The sequence below is a fragment of the Gadus morhua genome, chromosome 19 (assembly GCF_902167405.1).
Source record: "Gadus morhua chromosome 19, gadMor3.0, whole genome shotgun sequence".
Lineage (NCBI taxonomy): Eukaryota > Metazoa > Chordata > Actinopteri > Gadiformes > Gadidae > Gadus > Gadus morhua.
Window position 1 is genome coordinate 1,074,736 of NC_044066.1, and position 20,218 is coordinate 1,094,953.

Here is a 20,218-nt window from a genome sequence, read left to right on the forward strand (position 1 = left end):
CGAGAAATGCGAGCTAACAGTCTCCATTAAGGTCGGCAAATTCAAAGTTTTGAAAATTAGGGTGTTTTGATTACCTTAATCTCCTTAGTCTTTCTAGTCCAAGTCTTATAGTAAATTACACCATACGATTATTAAAACAAATATATACATCTTATTATTCATAGTCAATGTTATTTCTTACACAATATATCACCCAAAACAAAATTGGTTTCAAACAAAAATGCTTTCCCGAAAGCATAGTTGGTAACAAACGTCGTGAAAACGCTCATAGCTAACGAGGACTCCAGGGGTACTCGTAGGATGCTAAGGGCATCGTTAGCCTACGATAGCCTCAGTGGCGTCACCAGCGGACATTCCGTGTATTGGATGCGTTTTATTAAAACACATCCAATACCACGGAATGTCCAGCTGGCGCAATTTCGCAACCAAAAACAGTGGTTACCGCCGATATATTACTCATAGACTACTGTTAGATTTAAACAGCAAAGATAGAGACATGTTAGAAGTCAACAACATAATTTATTGCAGCAAATTAAAATTCCATTTCCATACACACCCTTCAGTCCTTCACCTGTTCATACACACCCTTCGGTCCCTCACCTGATGATACACACCCTTCAGTCCTTCACCTGTCTATAAACACCCTTCACCCTTCAGCCCCTACATTAAGCCCTGCCCTGAAGTGGATGCAGAAAACATGTTGAATTACCGAATGATATGTCAAGTTTGGGAGAAGAAGAGATAGCCACACATTTTGGCTACAGACTATTTCATTTGTGGACGAACCGAAGAAAATAAATATATGTAGCATTTAAAAAAGAAATGCATTTCTTTTATTTTTAGAAAAAAAAAGTGACACTCATTTGACAATGATCATTGTAACAGTATTCAAATCATGAAACATATCTATAAACATATTTTTCTCCTTCCCTCATGCTAGGTAAAGCGTCCAATAGGGACAAACCAGGAAGTGGAATCACAACAGTGTTACAATCCACTGGTGCGCTGGGGAGAGGGGTGGAGGGTTTTAGAAGGAAATGGTGGATAAGGAAAGGCTCTTTAGCGATGTTTCACTATGGGGAATTGGCTGGAACTCACACTCAATCCTGACTATAGGGGATTGAGAAGAGTAAAATGGCTGTCGTTTCCACGCCCCATGGTGACATCGTTAATAGACCCCTTCGTATTATTTCCCCATTTCCTCACTCGAAGAACAGGGACTCATGCCCTGAACAGCAAGTGTGATACCATAACATATCCATGTTTACAGCAGGCAAGCAGGTCCAAACAGATCATAATGATAATCATACAGACTGACTTTTTTTTTTACAAAAATTGACCCAGACACAGTCAGTCAATGAAAAAAAAACGGAAACAATATACATTTTCTTATTATTCTGTACAAATGAGTAACATCACAAGACAACATCAACGTTTAACAAACAGTATTGTTATTCTCGTGCCACAGGGAACAAGATGATGGGGGAGCAAACAGGCAGGTCACCTGGCAGGATTTGATGCCGAACAGTGTGAGTCAGCTGACAGGAAGTGTGTAACTGTGACACTGTCAACATTGGCTACAGCACTCGCTCTTACAAAATGTACAAAACACTGTTTTTTTTTCCTAACTACAAATATTCACACCGACACGGGAAGCAGACGACTCCAGGTTTCAAATGGTTTCAAGGGACTTAAAGAGCCCCCATTTGGAAAATCTATTGGCCTTCACAAGCCATTACAAAAGTCACCCATTTGTGACATCAAAAGTGGGAGTCTACCCAGATATATGAAAGATATAGAGCAACCTGCCAGTTTATTGAGCGGATTGTACAAACTGGTCTGGTCTGATCAATCCATCATGCATCTGGATTGACAAAGAATATTAGATTTTTACATGGCTTGTAATTGCTAATCAATTTCACCCTGGAGGTTTAATAGGGGCACTTTACAAAAATTGCTTCAGCGGCCAACACCAAGATCTGAGCAGGATTTTAAGGAAATGTGGATAGCCAACAGACCCCCCACCATTAGTTAGATTGTTGAGATATGATATGTTTAAACTGTACGATCTGTACGCTAGGTCCAGAGGCAAAGCGGGAGAAAAGCAAAGGTATACCAAAACCTGCTAGTGTGGTTCTGTTGCTCAAATTATTCATTATTGTTGGTTTAGCTGGCAAGAGGTGGTTGTGTTTGTATATATCCTACCTACACATCCTTAAAAATGCTTGCCCGAACCCGACAACCACTGTTGAATTCTTCTTGAGTCAATTGTTTCTCCTCGATGCAAAGGGTTCAGCTTGGCAGGCTAGCAAAGGGAGCTAAACAAGCTTATGAGCTAAGCTACTTTGTGTGATAAGTTTGTTTTCTAAATAAGCTGGTGACTATGCTAAGATAATTTGTGAACCAAGCTAATTAGTAAGCTAAACTTCTTTGTGAACTGCACAAACTAACAAGCTCGTTTGTGGGCAAAGTTAGTTTGTTAGCTAAGATAGCTTGTGAGCTAGTTTGAAACCATTCTAAAACGTGCCGTATGTTCTCCTCCCCACAGGGTATTAACCCTGTGGGGTGTAGGGTTTCTCCAGCGTTCTGCTGGGGTCAGCCGATCAGCGGGGTTAGCAGTCAGAGCCACGCGGCCGTGCGTCCACCTCATTGGGTCTGGAAGTGCTGCGGAGACGCAAACGTGACCCGGTGCTGACCCCTTAGTCATGTGACCTCCGTCATCGACGCCGAGTGGTTCTGAAGGTCAGGAGGAGGAGGGGCGAGTGATGGTGTGGGTGAAAGAGAGGAGGTGTACAATTGAAAGAGAAAGATAAGAGTGATGGATAATGAAGTAAACAAATGGAGGGCGGAAGAAACGGGGGAAACAACTCATGTCAATACAGTAAGGAATTGGCATTGCGGTCAATTCAAAGGGTCCTCAGTTCGTGTTTGTCTGTGTGCCTGGGAGATCATCTTGATGGATGGAGAGCAGAGGAATAAGACTATTTTAACCAGGGGGGAGCGTTGGAGCAACACGAGGAATGAACAGAGGAGGTTGTGTGTCCTCCAACTCCCATCCATTACCAGTTATCACCACACAACAAGGGGCAGACGTCTGGGCTGCTGCTCGCCCTACTGTGTTTGTGTGTGCAGATGAGGAGCAGAATAACAGAGGGAGGCTGTCTGTGTGCAGGGATGAACTCTCATGAAAGCCTCTCTCCCTCTCCAAGGTGTTTGTCTTTCAAAGAGCGCTATTTCTTCTGGGTGTGTGTGTGTGTGTGTGTGTGTGTGTGTGTGTGTGTGTGTGTGTGTGTGTGTGTGTGTGTGTGTGTGTGTGAGGAAGAATGTTAAAAAGCAAAAGGGATCAAATAAGAAAGTAAAAGGGAAAGCAAGTGAGAAAATATAAATAAAAGAAGTAGCGAAAGAAGGAAAGAGGAAAGGAAATAGAGCGAAAGAAAGTAAAGAATTAGACATTATATAGGATGAGTTCTGGAATATAATTATATGATTAACACAGGTTTGTGATATTTTGACATGTGACTGTGTGTCTACACCAATGTACTGTCAATCACTGTTAAGCAATTATTGAGGAATCGAACGGATCAAGTTATGCAACTCACACTAACAATGATAATCTAGTTTGAATGTCTCTAGAAGAATGAATATGAATATTCACCACAAAACATTCCACCAACATTTTAAATATGCCAACATAATTTAGATATGGAAATTAACCACAAAATATTTGTGGATAGATTTTACATTTAAATGCACAGTACTAAAAGTATCCTGAAGGAAAGTAACAGATAGCGGCAGAAACACGCATAGAAAAATGGCACAAACGTACACATAAACACACACACGCTTATAAGAACAAACAAACACGCACACTCAAACACACAAATGTTCAGTCGCTTAGGGGTGGGGCCTTCCATTTAGTTTAAGGGCTGAGTAAGAGGTTTATTTAGGTTTAACGGTTATTAGTGGGTTTAAAGGGGTTTCAGCAGATTTAAGGGGGTTCTGTGTAAGCGAGAACTTAAGGGTTGCATTATGTTTGAGGGGCTTAAGCATGCTTATAGGGTTTCAGCAGATTTAAAGGTGTAGTGTATAGAATGTGTGTTGGCACAAATTTATTCTATTTTTAATATTTATTTTTTCATAAATAGTTATGTATATGAATCGTTGCGTTTTCGTTGCCTTAAAATAAGCCGCTATCTAACTTGCAAGCTATGACCATACTTTTAAAAAGGTAAAAAAACCCTCTATATCTATTAAGGAACCTTATCCCTTGGCTGCTAAATGCTATGGTAGATGTTAACATCATTTTTGAAGTAACTTCAGGCAACTTACAGGCCACCTTAGATTCTTCTATGCTGTTTGAAAGAGAGGGGAGTCAGTAGGTTTTAGAGGATGATTAAGGGGTTTTGCTAGGTTTAAGGTGTTCTAGGTACCTGAGTATTAAGTGTTACAGAATGTTTAGAGAGGAATCAGGTTTACATTTTTTATCAATTCACCATTCAATCAGAAAGAAAGAAGATAAAGGATACATTTATAATTGCGAGCAAAGTGCCAAAAATAGCAAACTAATACTGAGCACTGGGCCTATTGTATCAGATAATGAGGTGAAAACGTACGTAGGCACCATGAGTCAAAAGGTTGTCATTCAGCTGTCAAGATGTCCTTCAGCCTGAGGTTGTCATTCAGCATGCTTCAGTAATCATCGGTCCTATGGGTATTCACCTTGGACTGCATTTGGGTCTAATACAGTATATTTGCGTGCTTCTGCAAGTTGCATTACAAAAAATTATTAGCTGTTATTTTTAAGACACACAACTGTGAGTTTAGTCTTTACATCAATTTGATTCATACTTCTACTCCTTGATTAGTTTGGGGTGGCAACCTGCCAGTTTTAAATTGTTTCAGTAGGTCTGAGGGGTGTCGGCAGGTTTAAGGAATTCGGGATAACTGAGCACTAAGGGTAAGAGTATGTTAAAAAGTGGTTCTGCTTACCTGAGCACTAAGGGTTTCCAAAGGACTCTCCACCCGTGGGAAGGTCATTAAGGGGAGACCGCGGTAATCTTCAGTCTTCTGTTGAGTGACAGCACCGTGGACGCCCTTAAAGTTGTTCACCACACACACACCCTGGATAGTAACACACAGTTCAATTCAATTAATCCCCTAATGCATTTCCTTCAGCTGTAAATCTACGTTTATAATTATTTATATTAAGGCTATGATTAAGATCACACCCAACACTTGATCAAATAAAAGAGGAATAGTGTGATGTGACGGTGAGCCGTGGTAGATGTGTAACCTGTCAACACCAGCCCTACTGCAGCCGGTGGATCTGCTGCAGCCGCTGTATCTGGGTCGAAGTGGATGTGATACCACTCTATGATTTTCTGAATGCAAGTTTGAGTTATCTAGGTCTATTAATCGCGTTAAACTGCAGGGAAAATCGACCAAATAATGCAACTTATAATGAAACATTTAATGTATAATTTGGAAATAAATGAGAAAGTATTGTCTGTTGGGGTCCGGTCACACTGTCACCCAGTAATGGACGGATAAATCACTAAACATCCACCAGAGACCCCTCGTCACGTTTGACTACAGCTTACCAACCCCCCCCCCCCCCCCCAAAATGCCCCTGTATCAACCCAGCACTGTGTTCCATCATTGAGCCGGGAGAGATGCGAGGGTGAGGTGGTGTTAACTACACAGGAGAGCAGCGAGAGGAGCACAGAGCACTAACACAAACACCACCTCCATAAACACCATGGGCCCACCCCTGAGGAGAGAGAGGGGGGGAGGAAGAGAGGGGGAGGGGGAGAGGAGGAGAGGGGGAGAGGAGGAGATGAACTGTCGGAGGTGAGGAGAGGGAGATTAGAAGTGGAGAGGGAGATTGGAAGTGGGGCGGGAAGGAGATAGGGGCTGAGAGGGGAGGAGAAGAGTGATGAGGGGGAGGGGATGGGAGGTATTAATAACAGAGGGCCGGTTGACATCTGTAACAGCTGAACTGGCCTTGATCAGGTTTCTGAACCCTGCCCTAGTAACCATTCAGCAGCCAGCTCCCCAAACCACCCCTCCCCAAACACACACCTCCTCCAAACACACACCTCGCCCAAACGCACACCTCCACCAAACACACACCTCGCCCAAACGCACACCTCCCCCAAACACACACCTCGCCCAAAACTAACAAGCCCCCCAAAACACACGCCTCCCCAAACAAACCTCCCGAAACACAAAAACCTGACCCACACCTCCACTAAACATACACCTCCCCAAACACACCTCCCCAACACATGGTTCCCAAAACAAACCTCCCCCAAACACACACTACCCAACCACACCTCACCCAAACACACCTCCCTCAAACACAGACCTAGAAGTTCACAAAACACTTGTCCAGTTCATATGCAGTAGGAACCTTCTACAACAGCCATATAGTACATCTCTACTAGAGGCAGGCGGGCATCCTTCGATCACAAAGGCCCTCCCCTTCTGCTGTCACCCATCTGACCGCATTTCTGAAAGAATATGTATATGGTAGTCACGGGCGATAGAGAAGCCATTTATTCTTTCCGTTTGAAATGTGCCATGTATGAGGTTTACGAATTCAAAAGATACCTTTGAAGTCTAAGGTGACATATTATACCATCAGATGTTAGTAAGATTAACCGTTACATGCCGTTTGGAAAATCTGCCTCTTCTGACATCACAAGTGGGCATGTTCACCTTCAGAAGAGGCAGATTTTTCAAAACAGCTTGCGAAGGCTAATCACACTCACATCTGGTGGTATAATATGTACCTTTAAGAAAGTCGCAGTTTGTTGAAAAATACGAACATTTAGTTTTATGTGAAGTGCACTACATCTCTTGTCTTGCACAAATAAATCATCAACACCAGCGACTTCAGATCATTTTATAACGTCACTTACGTGGCTTTTGGGTTTGTAGCCATAATAATTTTGTTTTAGGACCGTTTTTTTCAAAATTCGGACCTTCGTGACTAGGTTCCTTTTAACTGACATAAATCCTCTGCGTAATTCAGCCCAGTCCAAACTCTATCAGGGACTGATCAGTCTCTAGCTGTCGACTATGTTGTGCTCTTCTATGGTTCGTGGCGGACTGTGGAAGGGAGGGACTCAGGCTCTCTTCAGAGGAGGGGTGACCTTTTAAAGACATTTAAATCATAAAATAAGATAAGAATTTGAAGATGAATGTATAATAAAGGTAAAAGAAGATTGAATAATAAATATTCCCATGCAGTCATTTGTAATAGAAAGCTATGGCAAACAGGATCACATTGAACACCTAGTTCAGTTATTAATCAGTGGAAAGGTCTGGAAGTTATATTTCAGATGCATTTCTAATCCAGAAATGTTAACTTTAATTTCCTGCATAGGGTCATATATGAATGGGAACGGGGATCAAAATGCTTCATCTGTGATTTGACAACAGTATCAATACATCTTATTTTGTTTGCAAAAAAGCTCAGTCTTTGAACAATGTCTGGAAACTGGACACTTGCTGAATAAGGGGGCTCCTCTCATTCGGCGAGTCTACCGGTGGCTTACATCCATAAGGGTTGCATACCGCTATCTGCTGCACTGTCAATGGCCCATTTATTCTGGCGTCACTACGCCACGTAAGAAAGAGCTGCATGGCTGATCAGTAAAGATCTCTCATGCTGCTTTAAAGGTTATCCCAGTAAATTGACTTAACTATGTTTGACAGAGGCCTAGCGTTGTATATGGTATTGTACAGCGCCGTGGTATATTAGAAAGCTCTAGAAGGCTGGCTCTGCCCCCGTGTTGCGGTGCGGTCACAGGGGTTGGGGTCCCCTGTCCGCCCATACCTATAGATGATTCCCCTCCCCCCTTGGGCAGTACCCCCCAGAGGTCAGGGACCTACAGCCATACACCCGGGGGGCCTCAAGGGTGCTAGAGGAATACTTTGATGCTACACTGTTAACTTTGGTGTGATATAAACGAGGAAGGAAACAGCCCATAGAGCAGACGATAGAAGCCCAACAATTGATGAACACAATTGTTTTGGAGAATAGCTGTAGTATAGTGCTGTAGTCCAGTGGGTGCCTCTCCCCAGACTCCCACCGGTGATAGATTATGAAATGGCTTAATATCTGATCAATATCACACCTGAACAACCTGACCATCCCAGTCGCATAACTTTAACTGAACCTGCACATGTTCAGTTAAATTGGGTAAATGCACATGCTGCATTTACCCGATTAATCAAACTCCAGAGACGACACAATCTCGGTCTGTGTGTGAGAGAGTGTGTGTGTTCTGTCCAATTATTGAGGACCAAGATGGCCGTCCATCACATGATTCACTGTCGACACCCACCTCAAGGGGGTCATTACCCACTATGATTCGATCACACACATACACGCACACGATTAGAGAGTGAGACAAAGGGAGAGAGAGAGTAAGGTAACATGTCTTCACTGTTGGGTGATGCTGACCTACAGCTGAGAAGCAGCTATCGGAGAAACCCATCAGTTCCCTCTCCTTATCTCCATGTCTCCCCCCCTCCCTCTGAATCTCTCATCCCTCTTCCCCTCCTCTTCAGGTTCTCTCCTTCTGCCAATCCTAAAACGTTCTCCTTGCCTCCTCCTCATCCCTCCACCTCATCCTGGTTCTCCTCGTCTCTTAATCTCCTCCCCATCTCTCCTCACCTCTTCCCATCTCTCCTCATCAGCCTCCTCTATCTCTTCTCACCTCCTCATGCCTCCTCCCCCTCTTTCTCCACCTCCTCCCCATCTCTTCTAACCTATCATGCCTCCTCTCCCTCTCTCTCTCCACCTGCTGATGAGTGTCTGTCACATCCTCCTAAACTTGTTTTGTAGATGCCCAGGTGAAGTGGGTCATACCATGCGCGTTTTGTACTGGACGCACTTGAACACAATGCCTTTGAATTACACTCTGGAAACGTTGGTTTTCCATCAAACCAAACATGAACCGGAATCCACTCATTCGAGGTAGGAACCGTGGAATAGAAGCAGGGACTGGTTCCTAATCATTGTCAACCTTCAGAGCCCTTTCTCCTGATCAGCCCATGCACGGCCTGTTAATCACCCCACTGCCACTATTTATGAGCGTACAGCTAATAGACCTGGGTTGCTCTGTATACCTGCACCATCATCAATATCTCTGGCCAGGATCTGCTCAGATCCTTCACACTCAACGTCCGAAGAAAAATGGATCAGGCATTTCTCTACATTTCACAAATTCAATGTCTACTGGTCATAACACCCAGAACATACTCGAACATGAACAGCTATTGTGCCGCAGACGTGGTTTTTGTTCTGTCCAATACTTTCTTTATGAAACTAGTTTGAGCAGCACTGATGCATTTTCTTTTTCTTTTTAGCTAACCCAATGTTGATTGTCTGCTTTGACAGTAGTTCGCCTCACTAACTACAGTCAGTCTACATTAAAATATTCTGTCTTTGCCAAACAACGTAAATAATCAGGTATTATTTAAAAAAACAAACATTCCTCCCTTCTTCCAGCGTCAATTTCTACAGTTTACGAGGGGACTGTGTGCCCTTGAGCTACGGTATTAAATGTACGGCAACCTCCTTTAGGTCCTCAATCTTCTTTGATGTCACTAGAGCACATGTACAAGGCGTGGAGAATAAACTAGATCACAGCAGCGGCTTCTGGATTAAACCATTCAGCCCTCAAGGAGGAGTATGTGATAAGAGAGGCTGCCCCTCACCCAGCTGACTCCCTCTGAACACTGTCTGACAGCCCGGCAACACACTCAGCACAGCAGAGGGGGAAGGCTGGCCGCTCTGACCCAGTCTTGTTTTAGTCTTGTGATAGACTGGTCTTGTTATAGTCTTGTGATAGTCTGGTCTTTTTTAAGTCTGGTCTTGTTTTAGTCTGGTTTTAGTCTGGTTTTAGTCTCTCCCTCTCTCCCTCACTCCATCTCTCTCCCTCCCTCTCTCTCTCCCTCTCCCTTGTGTTCAATAAAGCTTGACCGACGGCGGAATAAATGCCTGGTGATGTAGGGAGCGCCCTCTGCCTCCTGTGTGTCTCTCCGTCTGGCATGCGGAGGCTGCTGCTGTCAGACATTCTGAGGATGCGATAGCCTGGCTCTCTGAGATAGCTTTCCCTTTCTTTTAGTCGGTCGGCCCCCGGTTTGGAGACTGCAAAGGTCAGCTCTGCGTGTTTACCTTGGCTTTCTTCTTGGTATTCAGCAGCATGGACAACCTTAGCACCTCACCACAGTACCAATGCCGGGTTACAGGGTCTCCTCTATACTAGAGGATCATATAATATTATTTAACAATTATTCGCCAAAGGCGAAGTGAATAGCGGGGAATAGCCCCTGAGACTGAAGGTCGAGGGGTCTGTTCCCCACTTTTCACAGACTATTCCCCACTATTCATGGAGCCTGAAGTATTAAACAAGATAACACTTTTTGCCAGGATTTATTTGTTTTTATTAGCGTGACGAGAACACAACGCAATATCCCGAGTTTGAGATCTCCATTATGGGATTGCCCAATATCCCGAGATAGCGAACCAATTAATTTGCGCCATCTTAGGAGGTTCATGTGTAGCATATACTAAACTACTATAGACACTACACTTCTGAAGGGGCTTTTCTATTCAAATGTATTTCTGCACTGTTGCATTTAGGAGTCTTTGTAAAGGCATCTGACAGAACTTTGTGTTTGAGGTGAGCTATAGAAACAAACCTGCTAATACCGTAACCTGATTCTACTAGTCTATCCCCTTCTAAGAAACCTGTTCACGTTCACCACAGAATAACTGAACGACCATTCCTATCCCATTTCTCATTTCTGACTTTCAAACGAACAAGGCAATACCTTAAAACATACTTAGCACTCCACGTACGTTTCATGAAATACAGTTGGGACCCATATTAATTCAGAAACGCTTCATAATTCTCTACAATCCCCTTGCACTTTCTTCTTCTCCATTTCACCCCTGCATTGCAGTCCCTGAGTCTCCCTGTAATATCCAACCCGCCCTGAGCTCCACATTAATCCTTTTGGTTGGAAGGACTGTTGCGCCCATCTTCATAAAGTTAGGAGCACCCACAGACCTGTAGAGGCACCTCCTAATGAAGAGTAGGGAGCATCAACAATAGATTTTTTTTCCCACAATAAAGCTTACTAAGTGAATTACATCCAGCAATCCAAAAACAATATTCAACATTTGCTAGTATATTCGGCAAGTTATCCTACTGAAAAATAAAATTACAGAATAAATTTGAGACTTAACAAAAGAGCAATACACCTAAACTTATGGACATTATGTTTCCATAAAAAACAATTTCATATCTTACAATGCAGCCCTGCATATTTTAAGTATTCACTAAATAAACACCCCACCGAAATGGTACATTCCCCCGGGAACACCCCTACAAACACGCAATGGCAGCGCAACATGGTGTGTATTTAATTTGAACAGGTTTCATTTAATGTACTGATTGATGTACCAACAAAAAAGACAAAGTGAATTTATCTGAACAAGGGCACATACTGAGAGTGTCAACTAGGGTTTGTATGGATAAAAATACATTTTGCACAAATGCTCCCAATTTTATTTTGAGGTTGAATGGATACAATTCGGTTGCCTAGTCAACCAAAACAGTTGCAATTTCAAGTCGCCTCTCGCCCGCCTCTCGCCCGCCTCTCACCCGCCTCTCAACCTGTTTCCCTCACCCCTAGACACGCTCTGCCCTCCGGCCGCGTGTTGCTTGGGTTCACCCAACCCTCCAGAGGTCAGGGCAGCAGCAACATGCTATACTATGAACCGGTTTGGCCTTTGGACCCGCGCGGAGTAACAGACCGACGTCCACACAGAGATGGGGAATATCCAGTATATATGCAGGCTTGGCCGTTTGTTGGATGACCCCTTTGTGTACAATTCATTGGGGGCCCGGTGGGAATCAAACCCCTAACCCTGGCAGTGTGTATGCCTTGCTCTGCCAGTGGAGCGAGACAGGACCAGATTGATAGATATATCTATACATCTATCTATACAGGTATAGATATCTACATATATATAGCTATATCTAAATATTTCTAGATCTAGATCGATATATAGATATATTAAGGGTGATAAACGCAATAATAATGTCGATGCAAATTTTTGTGAAAGCCACAATGAATGTGGATGCATTGACGTCCTAGTACTGCCCTTTAGACGCCTGCAACGTGCTCAGCTAGACCTCCATCTTATCGAGAGACGAGCGTGAACTTATGGTCAGATGGCCATGAGCAGCTACAGGAGCCGACCAGGGGACTCACAAACTATGGTGCAAAAGTCGAATGTGCACAAGACGAGGCAACTAATGTTTGTCCATAATTTAACGTACTTCCTCTTAAAATCGCAAAACTCTCATAGAGGCAGGCTACACCGAACCATTAACAAATAGACCGTTTCATTGATCTGAGTTAAAGGAATAACCAGCCTGCATCTCACTGGAAGCAGGCTTCACTCCCCCCGTCTGTGGGTTTCATTCTTTAGGTTTGAGCATATAAGAGCAATCCTGTGCTCGTCATTATTCACACATCCCCTGTTGGTTGTAACTATTGAAGTATCCATACCCTCACAGGACAAGGCTGCTCCCCCTGCTGCTATCATCTTTATGTGAAACTGACTTTAATGGGGGATCAGCGAATGATTCCCAAAATAATGAGGTCTCTAAACGGCATGAACCAAGAACACTTGCATGTCAAAAGTTAAACGGGAAGCAAAACTAGGCTTTCTTCAAAAACAAGAATAAGATTGCGATGAAAGACTTGAATCTGTATAGGCTCCTTTAGCAAACTGTTATTAATGAGGCCATTTTTTACTGTTGTTTTGACTCACTTCCTTACCCAATGATGCATTGATCAACTTGATTCCATGAGTTCAAAACTCCTTGAATAAATCCCAATCAATGAATACTAAAAATACATATACCGTTGATCAACAGTTGCTATGTGAGCTTTTTTGGAAATAAAAAGAAGAGGGCTAGCAGCAGGTCTTAAATCATCAAGCATCTTTCTAATCATCGTTCTAATGCTGTAAGTCGAGATTTAAGCATATCGGTAAATGTTTGCCCAGATGGTTTCAGCCTGTTGTTTTTTTGTTAAGGCTAGACAAAAGGTTGGACACACTAAATTGTGTTTAGGTTCTTACTTGATGTACAATAAAATATAAACATACATTTTTAGCTAGCATAATTTGTTGACTCCCATGGACAAATATACAAGTAAAAAAAAATCCCTTTGTGGTGCATTTTGAACAGATAAAAACAAATGATGTGTGATTATTAACTATGGAAAACATGCATTAAGTATTTGAATCGCTTGACAGCCCTGAGAGAGAGAGAGAGAGAGAGAGAGAGAGAGAGAGAGAGAGAGAGAGAGAGAGAGAGAGAGAGAGAGAGAGAGAGAGAGAGAGAGAAATATCTATGTATATGTTTATATATATAGATATAGAGAGGGAGAGAGAGCGAGAGCAGAGAGAAGACGAGAGAGACAGACAAAGAGAGAGAGCAAGCTTGATAAAGGGAGTGATAGACAGATAGATACAGCGATAAAGCATCTATTTCGCTTCTTTCTCACTCTCTCTGAAGATAAAACCATAGATGGAATATTATACAGGACGTCTAGATGAAATATAGCAGGGAGCCTTTGACGGTGACCTTATCTGAACCAGACCCCTGTGAAGTTGAGTGGAGTCTCACCAGGAAGAGGGCGACGGCCGTGCCCAGGACGAAACCGGCCAGGACGTCCGAGCAGTGGTTGCGGTACTCGGACACGCGGTTGAGGCCGGTCAGGAAGGCGGAGCACAGCGTGACCAGGCACAGCACAGGCTTGGCCAGCCGGCTGGACTTGGTCCTGATGGTGCTGGTGATGTACATCTGGAGGAGAGGAGCACGTTAGCACTGAAGACGCCCAGGGACCCTTCCCCCCCAGATCTGCATCCCTCCCTCAGGGGGAGAGGCAAAGGGCCTGAACAGGACCTTCTACCCACGCGCAGTCAGGCTTTGAATGCACACCTTTCTAAATCCATTATTCTAAATCAGACAGACACATGTAAGAGATGTAAACTTTCCTTAGAGCTGAGGTAGACATTAACAACGCATGCCTCATTAATGTCACTCCACAGAGAAGGAGGTGGGGAGAACTGTATTTGTCGTTGTTTCTCTTAAATCACCATCAAAATTATTATTATTATTATTTTTTTTTGACCTGCAGCCCTTTTTTAACGGTCTGAAACGCAAGTGAGAAGCACGAAGCGCAAGTAGCTTTGTGGGCGGATATCTGGCGCTGTTGCTATTATAACTGGTCTGAAACCCGTAGGTGTGTTTTGGGCATAACGTGCAACAAACCAATGAGAGTTCCATCTCCCATCCCCTTTAAGAGCAAGCACATTTGAACTTGACAAGTTAATATTTTGACAGCGCGTTTGCAGTCTCCGCTGAGACAGATGCATGACCACATGAATTTCAGACTTCAAATGGCTCAGTTTATGGTCAAATAATAGGCCTAATTCACACATGGAAAAGCACTTTTCTTTTACAACTTCAGAAGCATTGAGTCGTCATGTAAATTTGGGCAAAGAGAACCTGATGCATACATGATATGCGGATATCCGCAACTGGGGGTCTATTTAATGATATGCGGCAATACATAAAAAAAACGTGTTTCTTACCATTATTGTAAACATTATCGTTATCGCCTTGTGTTCATAATATGCAAGTGTCCCCCCATTAATGTACATTGCCATGGACTGTATTATGTGTTACGAGTTTAGCTTGCATGTGTTTAACAGATGGGTGCACAAACACGCGCAAAGCATCACCCGCATTCATTCATTCTTATTTACACTCACTCGCTGTAAACTTATGTTTTCTCACGATCAAATACTCATCAATCCTAAAGGTTATGGGCTTGTACAAGATGTCTATGTCAAGAAAATATGTGTTTGCTGTACGGTGTTTGCAGAAGCATTGTTTTTAAATCCAAGTTCTTACCGCTGTATCAACTGTTCTTTCCCAAATAATTTAAAGGTCCCATGGCATGCTACGTTATGGATGCTTTAAGTGGGCTCCTAACACAGTATTTGAAGACCCTCCCGAAATTCAGTTGTGGTGCAGAATTATAGCCACTACAAGTCAGTCGCACATTGAGCTTTCCCCAAATGCATCGTTCGGTGTCCGTAGCTTTAATGCAAATGAGGAGGAGAGTAAATAAAACAATTCTGTGAACATTCTAGATTCAGAACACTCCGGGTGCTCCGGCGGGAATCCTGGAGCTCTATATCTAAATAATAAAATATAATACCTAGATATCTATATCATATAATATATATTATCACGGCCAAAAGCTGTGTGCGCCTCCAGACGATATTATGAATCTCGGGTTCTCCGACATCTCTGGTTCTTCCACTTCCACATCAATCTGAAGTAGACTTAACCGCATGCAGCCCACTGCCGGCTGGCAACAATCCCTTTCTCCTCCATGTCGCATTTCATGTGCTTCAGGGAGTCAAAGCCAAAGATCCTTTCCCCCAGTTCCTTCTCAACCATGGCTGAGATAACCCCAACTACAGTCTTGTTGTGGAAATACCAGAGACGTCAAAGAACCGACGTGTTATGCGCCATAACACCAACAGCAGAACGGTTATCCAAATAACAACAATTGCTTTACAGTGTGTGAAATCACACACACACACACACACACACACACACACACACACACACACACACACACACACACACACACACACACACACACACACACACACACACACACACACACACACACACACATTCAGAGCTCGCACAGTCGTAGCTTATTGTCTAATTGTCTAACCTCGTGCGCGTGCGCGAAGGCTGCAGGCTGCCGGTTACGTTGCTCCAGCCTTTGAGTTCGCTTTTTTTTAACTTTCTTAACTTTTAATACTTTTGTTCGTTCTAGTTTGTTTCACTTCTAACCCGGTGAAGTCCTACCCTCTCTAACGAGGCTGCTTTTGAGGGTTTTAGTGCTTTTTTAGTGATTGTTTTTTATGCCGCAGCAACAAGCTGCCTTTGTTTACTCCGGGGAACAGCTGTTTGCGCTAATGCCGACTGGCATAATGGACAGACCAGCTGATATCCCACCTGAACTCTGGAGGAAAGCTCACCGGGGATGCAGAGGAGGGAAACAATGTCGTGGGATGAGAGGAGGGTCGAGACGGGAAGGGCTTATGGATAGGAGAAGATTTAAGCCGTGTCTCCCCTCAGTTGTTATGGGAAATGTGCGGTCTCTTAGCAACAAAATGGACGAGCTGACAGCGCTGACGCGGAGTCACCGGGAGTACCGGGAGTGCAGCCTGATGTGTTTTACTGAGACATGGCTGCACAGGGACATTACGGACCATATAGTCTCTGTGGATGGCTTGCACACCATCCGAGCTGACCGGGATTGTATTGAGAGCGGTAAGCGGAAAGGAGGGGGGGTTGCCGTTTTTGTAAACAGCAGTTGGTGCAATCCTGGTCACATCACCATTAAAGAACAGCTCTGTAGCCCGGATGCTGAACTGCTTGCCGTTGGACTTCGTCCATACCATCTGCCTAGAGAGATCCCGCATGTTATCATTGTTGTACTGTACATCCCTCCCTCTGCAAACCCAACATCTGCCAGCAGCATCGTCTACACCACCATCTCCAAACTCCAGACTCAACACCCCAGTGCCCTCATCATCATTTCGGGAGACTTTAACCACGTCACCTTGGATAGAGTTCTGCCGACCTTCAAGCAATATGTGAGCTGTCCTACCAGAGAGGAGAGGACCCTGGACCTGATGTATGCTAACATTAAGGATGCATACATCTCCTCTTCTCTCCCCCCTCTGGGCAGGTCAGATCATAACCTGGTTCACCTCAAACCCTGCTATGTGCCGCTGGTGAAGAGAAAGCCTACGACCACAAGGACTGTGAGGAGGTGGTCGGGGGAGGCTTATGAGGCACTGCAGGGCTGCTTTGAGGTGACTGACTGGCCTGCACTCTGTGAGTCCCACGGGGAGGACATTGATGGGCTTACAGAGTGCATCACGGACTATATCAACTTCTGTGTGGACTGCAATGTCCCTGCTCGGACTGTTACCTGTTATGCCAACAATAAGCCGTGGATCACAAAGGACATTAAGGCCATCCTGAATGAAAAGAAGAGGGCGTTAGGAGATGGCAACCGTGATGAGGTGAGGAGAGTACAGGTGGTACTCAAACTTGCAATCAAGGAGGCAAAAGGCAGATACAGGAGAAAGCTGGAGAATAAACTCCAGCAAAACAACACGAGGGATGTGTGGAGTGGTATGAGAAACATCACTGGATTCCAGAAGACTGGTGGCATGGGGTTGGAGGGCTGTGTTGACCGGGCCAATGAACTGAACCTATTTTTCAATAGGTTTGATACAGCGGCCCCTCCCCCACAAGACTCTTCTGCTGGCTGCCAAACACCTACTGCCACTCCACCTCCCCCTACTCCTTCCAGACCTCTTGTCTGCCCCTTGACACCTCAATTCACTCCTACCTACTCCACCCCTCCTCCCTGCTCTGCATCATGTCCTCTACAACCTGAGGACCTCACCCCTCCCCCAACTGTCACCTCTATAGTGTCCTTCACGCCTGACCTGGTGAGAAGACAGCTAACAAGACTCCACTCCGGCAAAGCTGCAGGCCCCGATGGTGTGTTGCCCAGGGTGCTTAAAGCCTGTGCCCATCAGCTGTGTGGAGTACTGAGTCTGGTCTTCAGCCTGAGCCTGCACCTCCAGAGGGTCCCCGTGCTGTGGAAGACGTCCTGCCTCGTTCCTGTACCTAAGAAGCCGCGTCCCAACGGCCCTCAGGACTACAGACCGGTGGCCCTGACGTCCTATGTCATGAAGACCCTGGAGAGGCTCATCCTGGAGCAGCTAAGGCCTATGGTCAGGCCCTTCACTGATCCACTACAGTTCGCCTACCAGCCCCGCCTGGGAGTTGAGGACGGCATCATCTACCTGCTAAACAGATTCTACACTCATCTGGACAAGCCGGCAAGCACTGTGAGAGTCATGTTCTTTGACTTCTCAAGTGCCTTCAACACCATCCGTCCGGCTCTACTGGGTGAGAAGATGACTGCGATGGAGGTGGAGGCCCCCATCGTGTCCTGGATTGTTGATTACCTGACGGGCAGACCACAGTACGTACGCCTACAGAACTGTGTGTCTGACAAGGTGGTCAGCAACACTGGGGCCCCACAGGGGACTGTCCTCTCTCCCTTCCTCTTCACCCTTTTCACCTCAGACTTTATCTATTGCACTGAGTCCTGCCACCTTCAGAAGTTTTCTGATGACTCAGCAATAGTTGGCTGCATTGAAAAGGGGGATGACCGTGAATACAGGACTGTTGTGGACAACTTTGTCACTTGGAGTGAGCTGAATCACCTGCAACTCAACGTGACAAAGACGAAGGAGCTCATTGTGGATCTGAGGAGGGAGAAAACAGCAGCTGTGACCCCTGTTTCCATACAGGGGGTCCCAGTGGACACTGTTGAGGAGTACAAGTACCTGGGGGTGTACTTTAATAACAAGTTGGACTGGTCTAGAAATGCAGAGGCTGTCTACAAAAAAGGCCAAAGCCGACTCTTTTGCCTCAGGAGGCTGAGGTCCTTTAACATCTGCCGGACGATGCTGAGGATGTTTTACGAGTCTGTTGTAGCCAGTGCAATCTTCTTCGCTGTCACATGCTGGGGCAGTGGGATGAGGATTGCAGATACCAACAGACTTGAAAGACTGATTAGGAGGGCCGGTGATGTTGTGGGGGAGGAACTGGACACCCTGACGACCGTGGCAGAGAGGAGGATGCTGTCTAGGTTTCAGTCCATCTTGGACAATGTCTCACACCCTCTCTATGACACACTGGCCCTGCAGAGGAGCACCTTCAGCAGGAGGTTCCTCTCACCCAGATGCACCACAGAGCGCCACAGGAAATCTTTCCTGCCTGTGGCCATTAAAATTTACAACGCCTCCCTTAGAATGTCAGACACCGTCCCTCTCTGTAATCTCTGACCTCAAACCAAGGACTATAATTCTTGCACCTTTTGCACAATACTGTACAATTCTTTTTGTACAGTGCTGTCTTTTGTGTATGTATGTGTATGTATGTATATATATATATATATATATGTGTATGTATATATGTATGTATGTGTGTATATGTATATATATATGTATGTGTATATATGGTGTTGTATATATATTTATATTGTCCTTAAATTTGTTATTTGTATATTTTGTTTTTCTTAGGTTGTATCTTTTATCTTTTGTGTATGTATGTGTATTTATGTTGTATGTATATGTATATATATATATATATACATATATATATATATATATATATATATATATATATATATATATATATATATGTGTGTGTGTGTATGTATATGTATATATATGGATATGGATATATATATGTTATATTTTATATTTTTTATTTTATTCTTAATATTTATTTATTTATTTGTGTATGTATATCTGGAGTTCGTGACAAAAATAAATTCCCTCTGGGATTATTAAAGTATTTATCTATCTATCTATCTAATTGGCGGGCCAAATCCTCGTGCAAGGCATAGAAAGGGGAGAAAACTTGGCCCCTTATGACGAGATATGGGGCCACATTCCAAATCAGCGCGCCTGAGCTTCCATTTTTTTCAACGGCGAGCAGGATACCTACTGCTCGTTTTACACCAAACGCAAGTATTAGCCACAAGGGGACGATAGGCAGGCAAGGGAAACTCATATTAATGTCAGAAAACCTCATAAAGTGAGATTTTCATGCCGTGGGACCATTAACCAACGTTATAATTTACCCTTAATTAGATTTTGTTTTGGAAGGCTGGGATATAGCCTACTTTGCTTGAGTTTATTATTATTCTATAACGAATGGCATAGCCTACTACAGTGTTAATTCATGCAACCCTATGGATTAATTTTTTTCCACAACCCACATCATCATCATAATATTTAAATTAGGCTAATCATTTGCACGTTTGTGCTGTGTTTAGCCTACTGGTGTGAAGGCTAATGTTGCAGTTCTGACCTGCCATGGTACGTCAAATTAGCAACACCAACTGCGCTATCCACTAGTGCACTTAGACCGGGTATTTTTCGGTCAGTGGCGCAATGGCTTTTTCGATCAGTAAAATAGCACCA

The 20,218-nt window shown here is 44.1% G+C and overlaps 1 protein-coding gene across 3 annotated transcripts in view; it reads right to left on the reverse strand.

Annotated features, from left to right (window-relative positions):
* Window positions 1–499: 499 nt before the first annotated feature.
* The window catches only part of plppr1 (phospholipid phosphatase related 1), an 86,367-nt gene continuing 66,648 nt past the window's right edge, over window positions 500–20,218 (reverse strand). For 2 of the 3 annotated variants that reach the window (XM_030342210.1, XM_030342208.1), the window contains 3 exons: window positions 13,728–13,904; window positions 4,990–5,121; window positions 500–2,736 (listed from right to left, as the gene is read on the reverse strand). In XM_030342210.1, the coding sequence (XP_030198070.1) occupies window positions 2,704–2,736; window positions 4,990–5,121; window positions 13,728–13,904 (342 nt within the window). In that variant the 3' untranslated portion in view covers window positions 500–2,703. Of the gene's footprint in view, window positions 3,240–4,989; window positions 5,122–13,727; window positions 13,905–20,218 lie in introns of all 3 variants that reach the window. The other variant, XM_030342209.1, reaches the window with a different exon arrangement.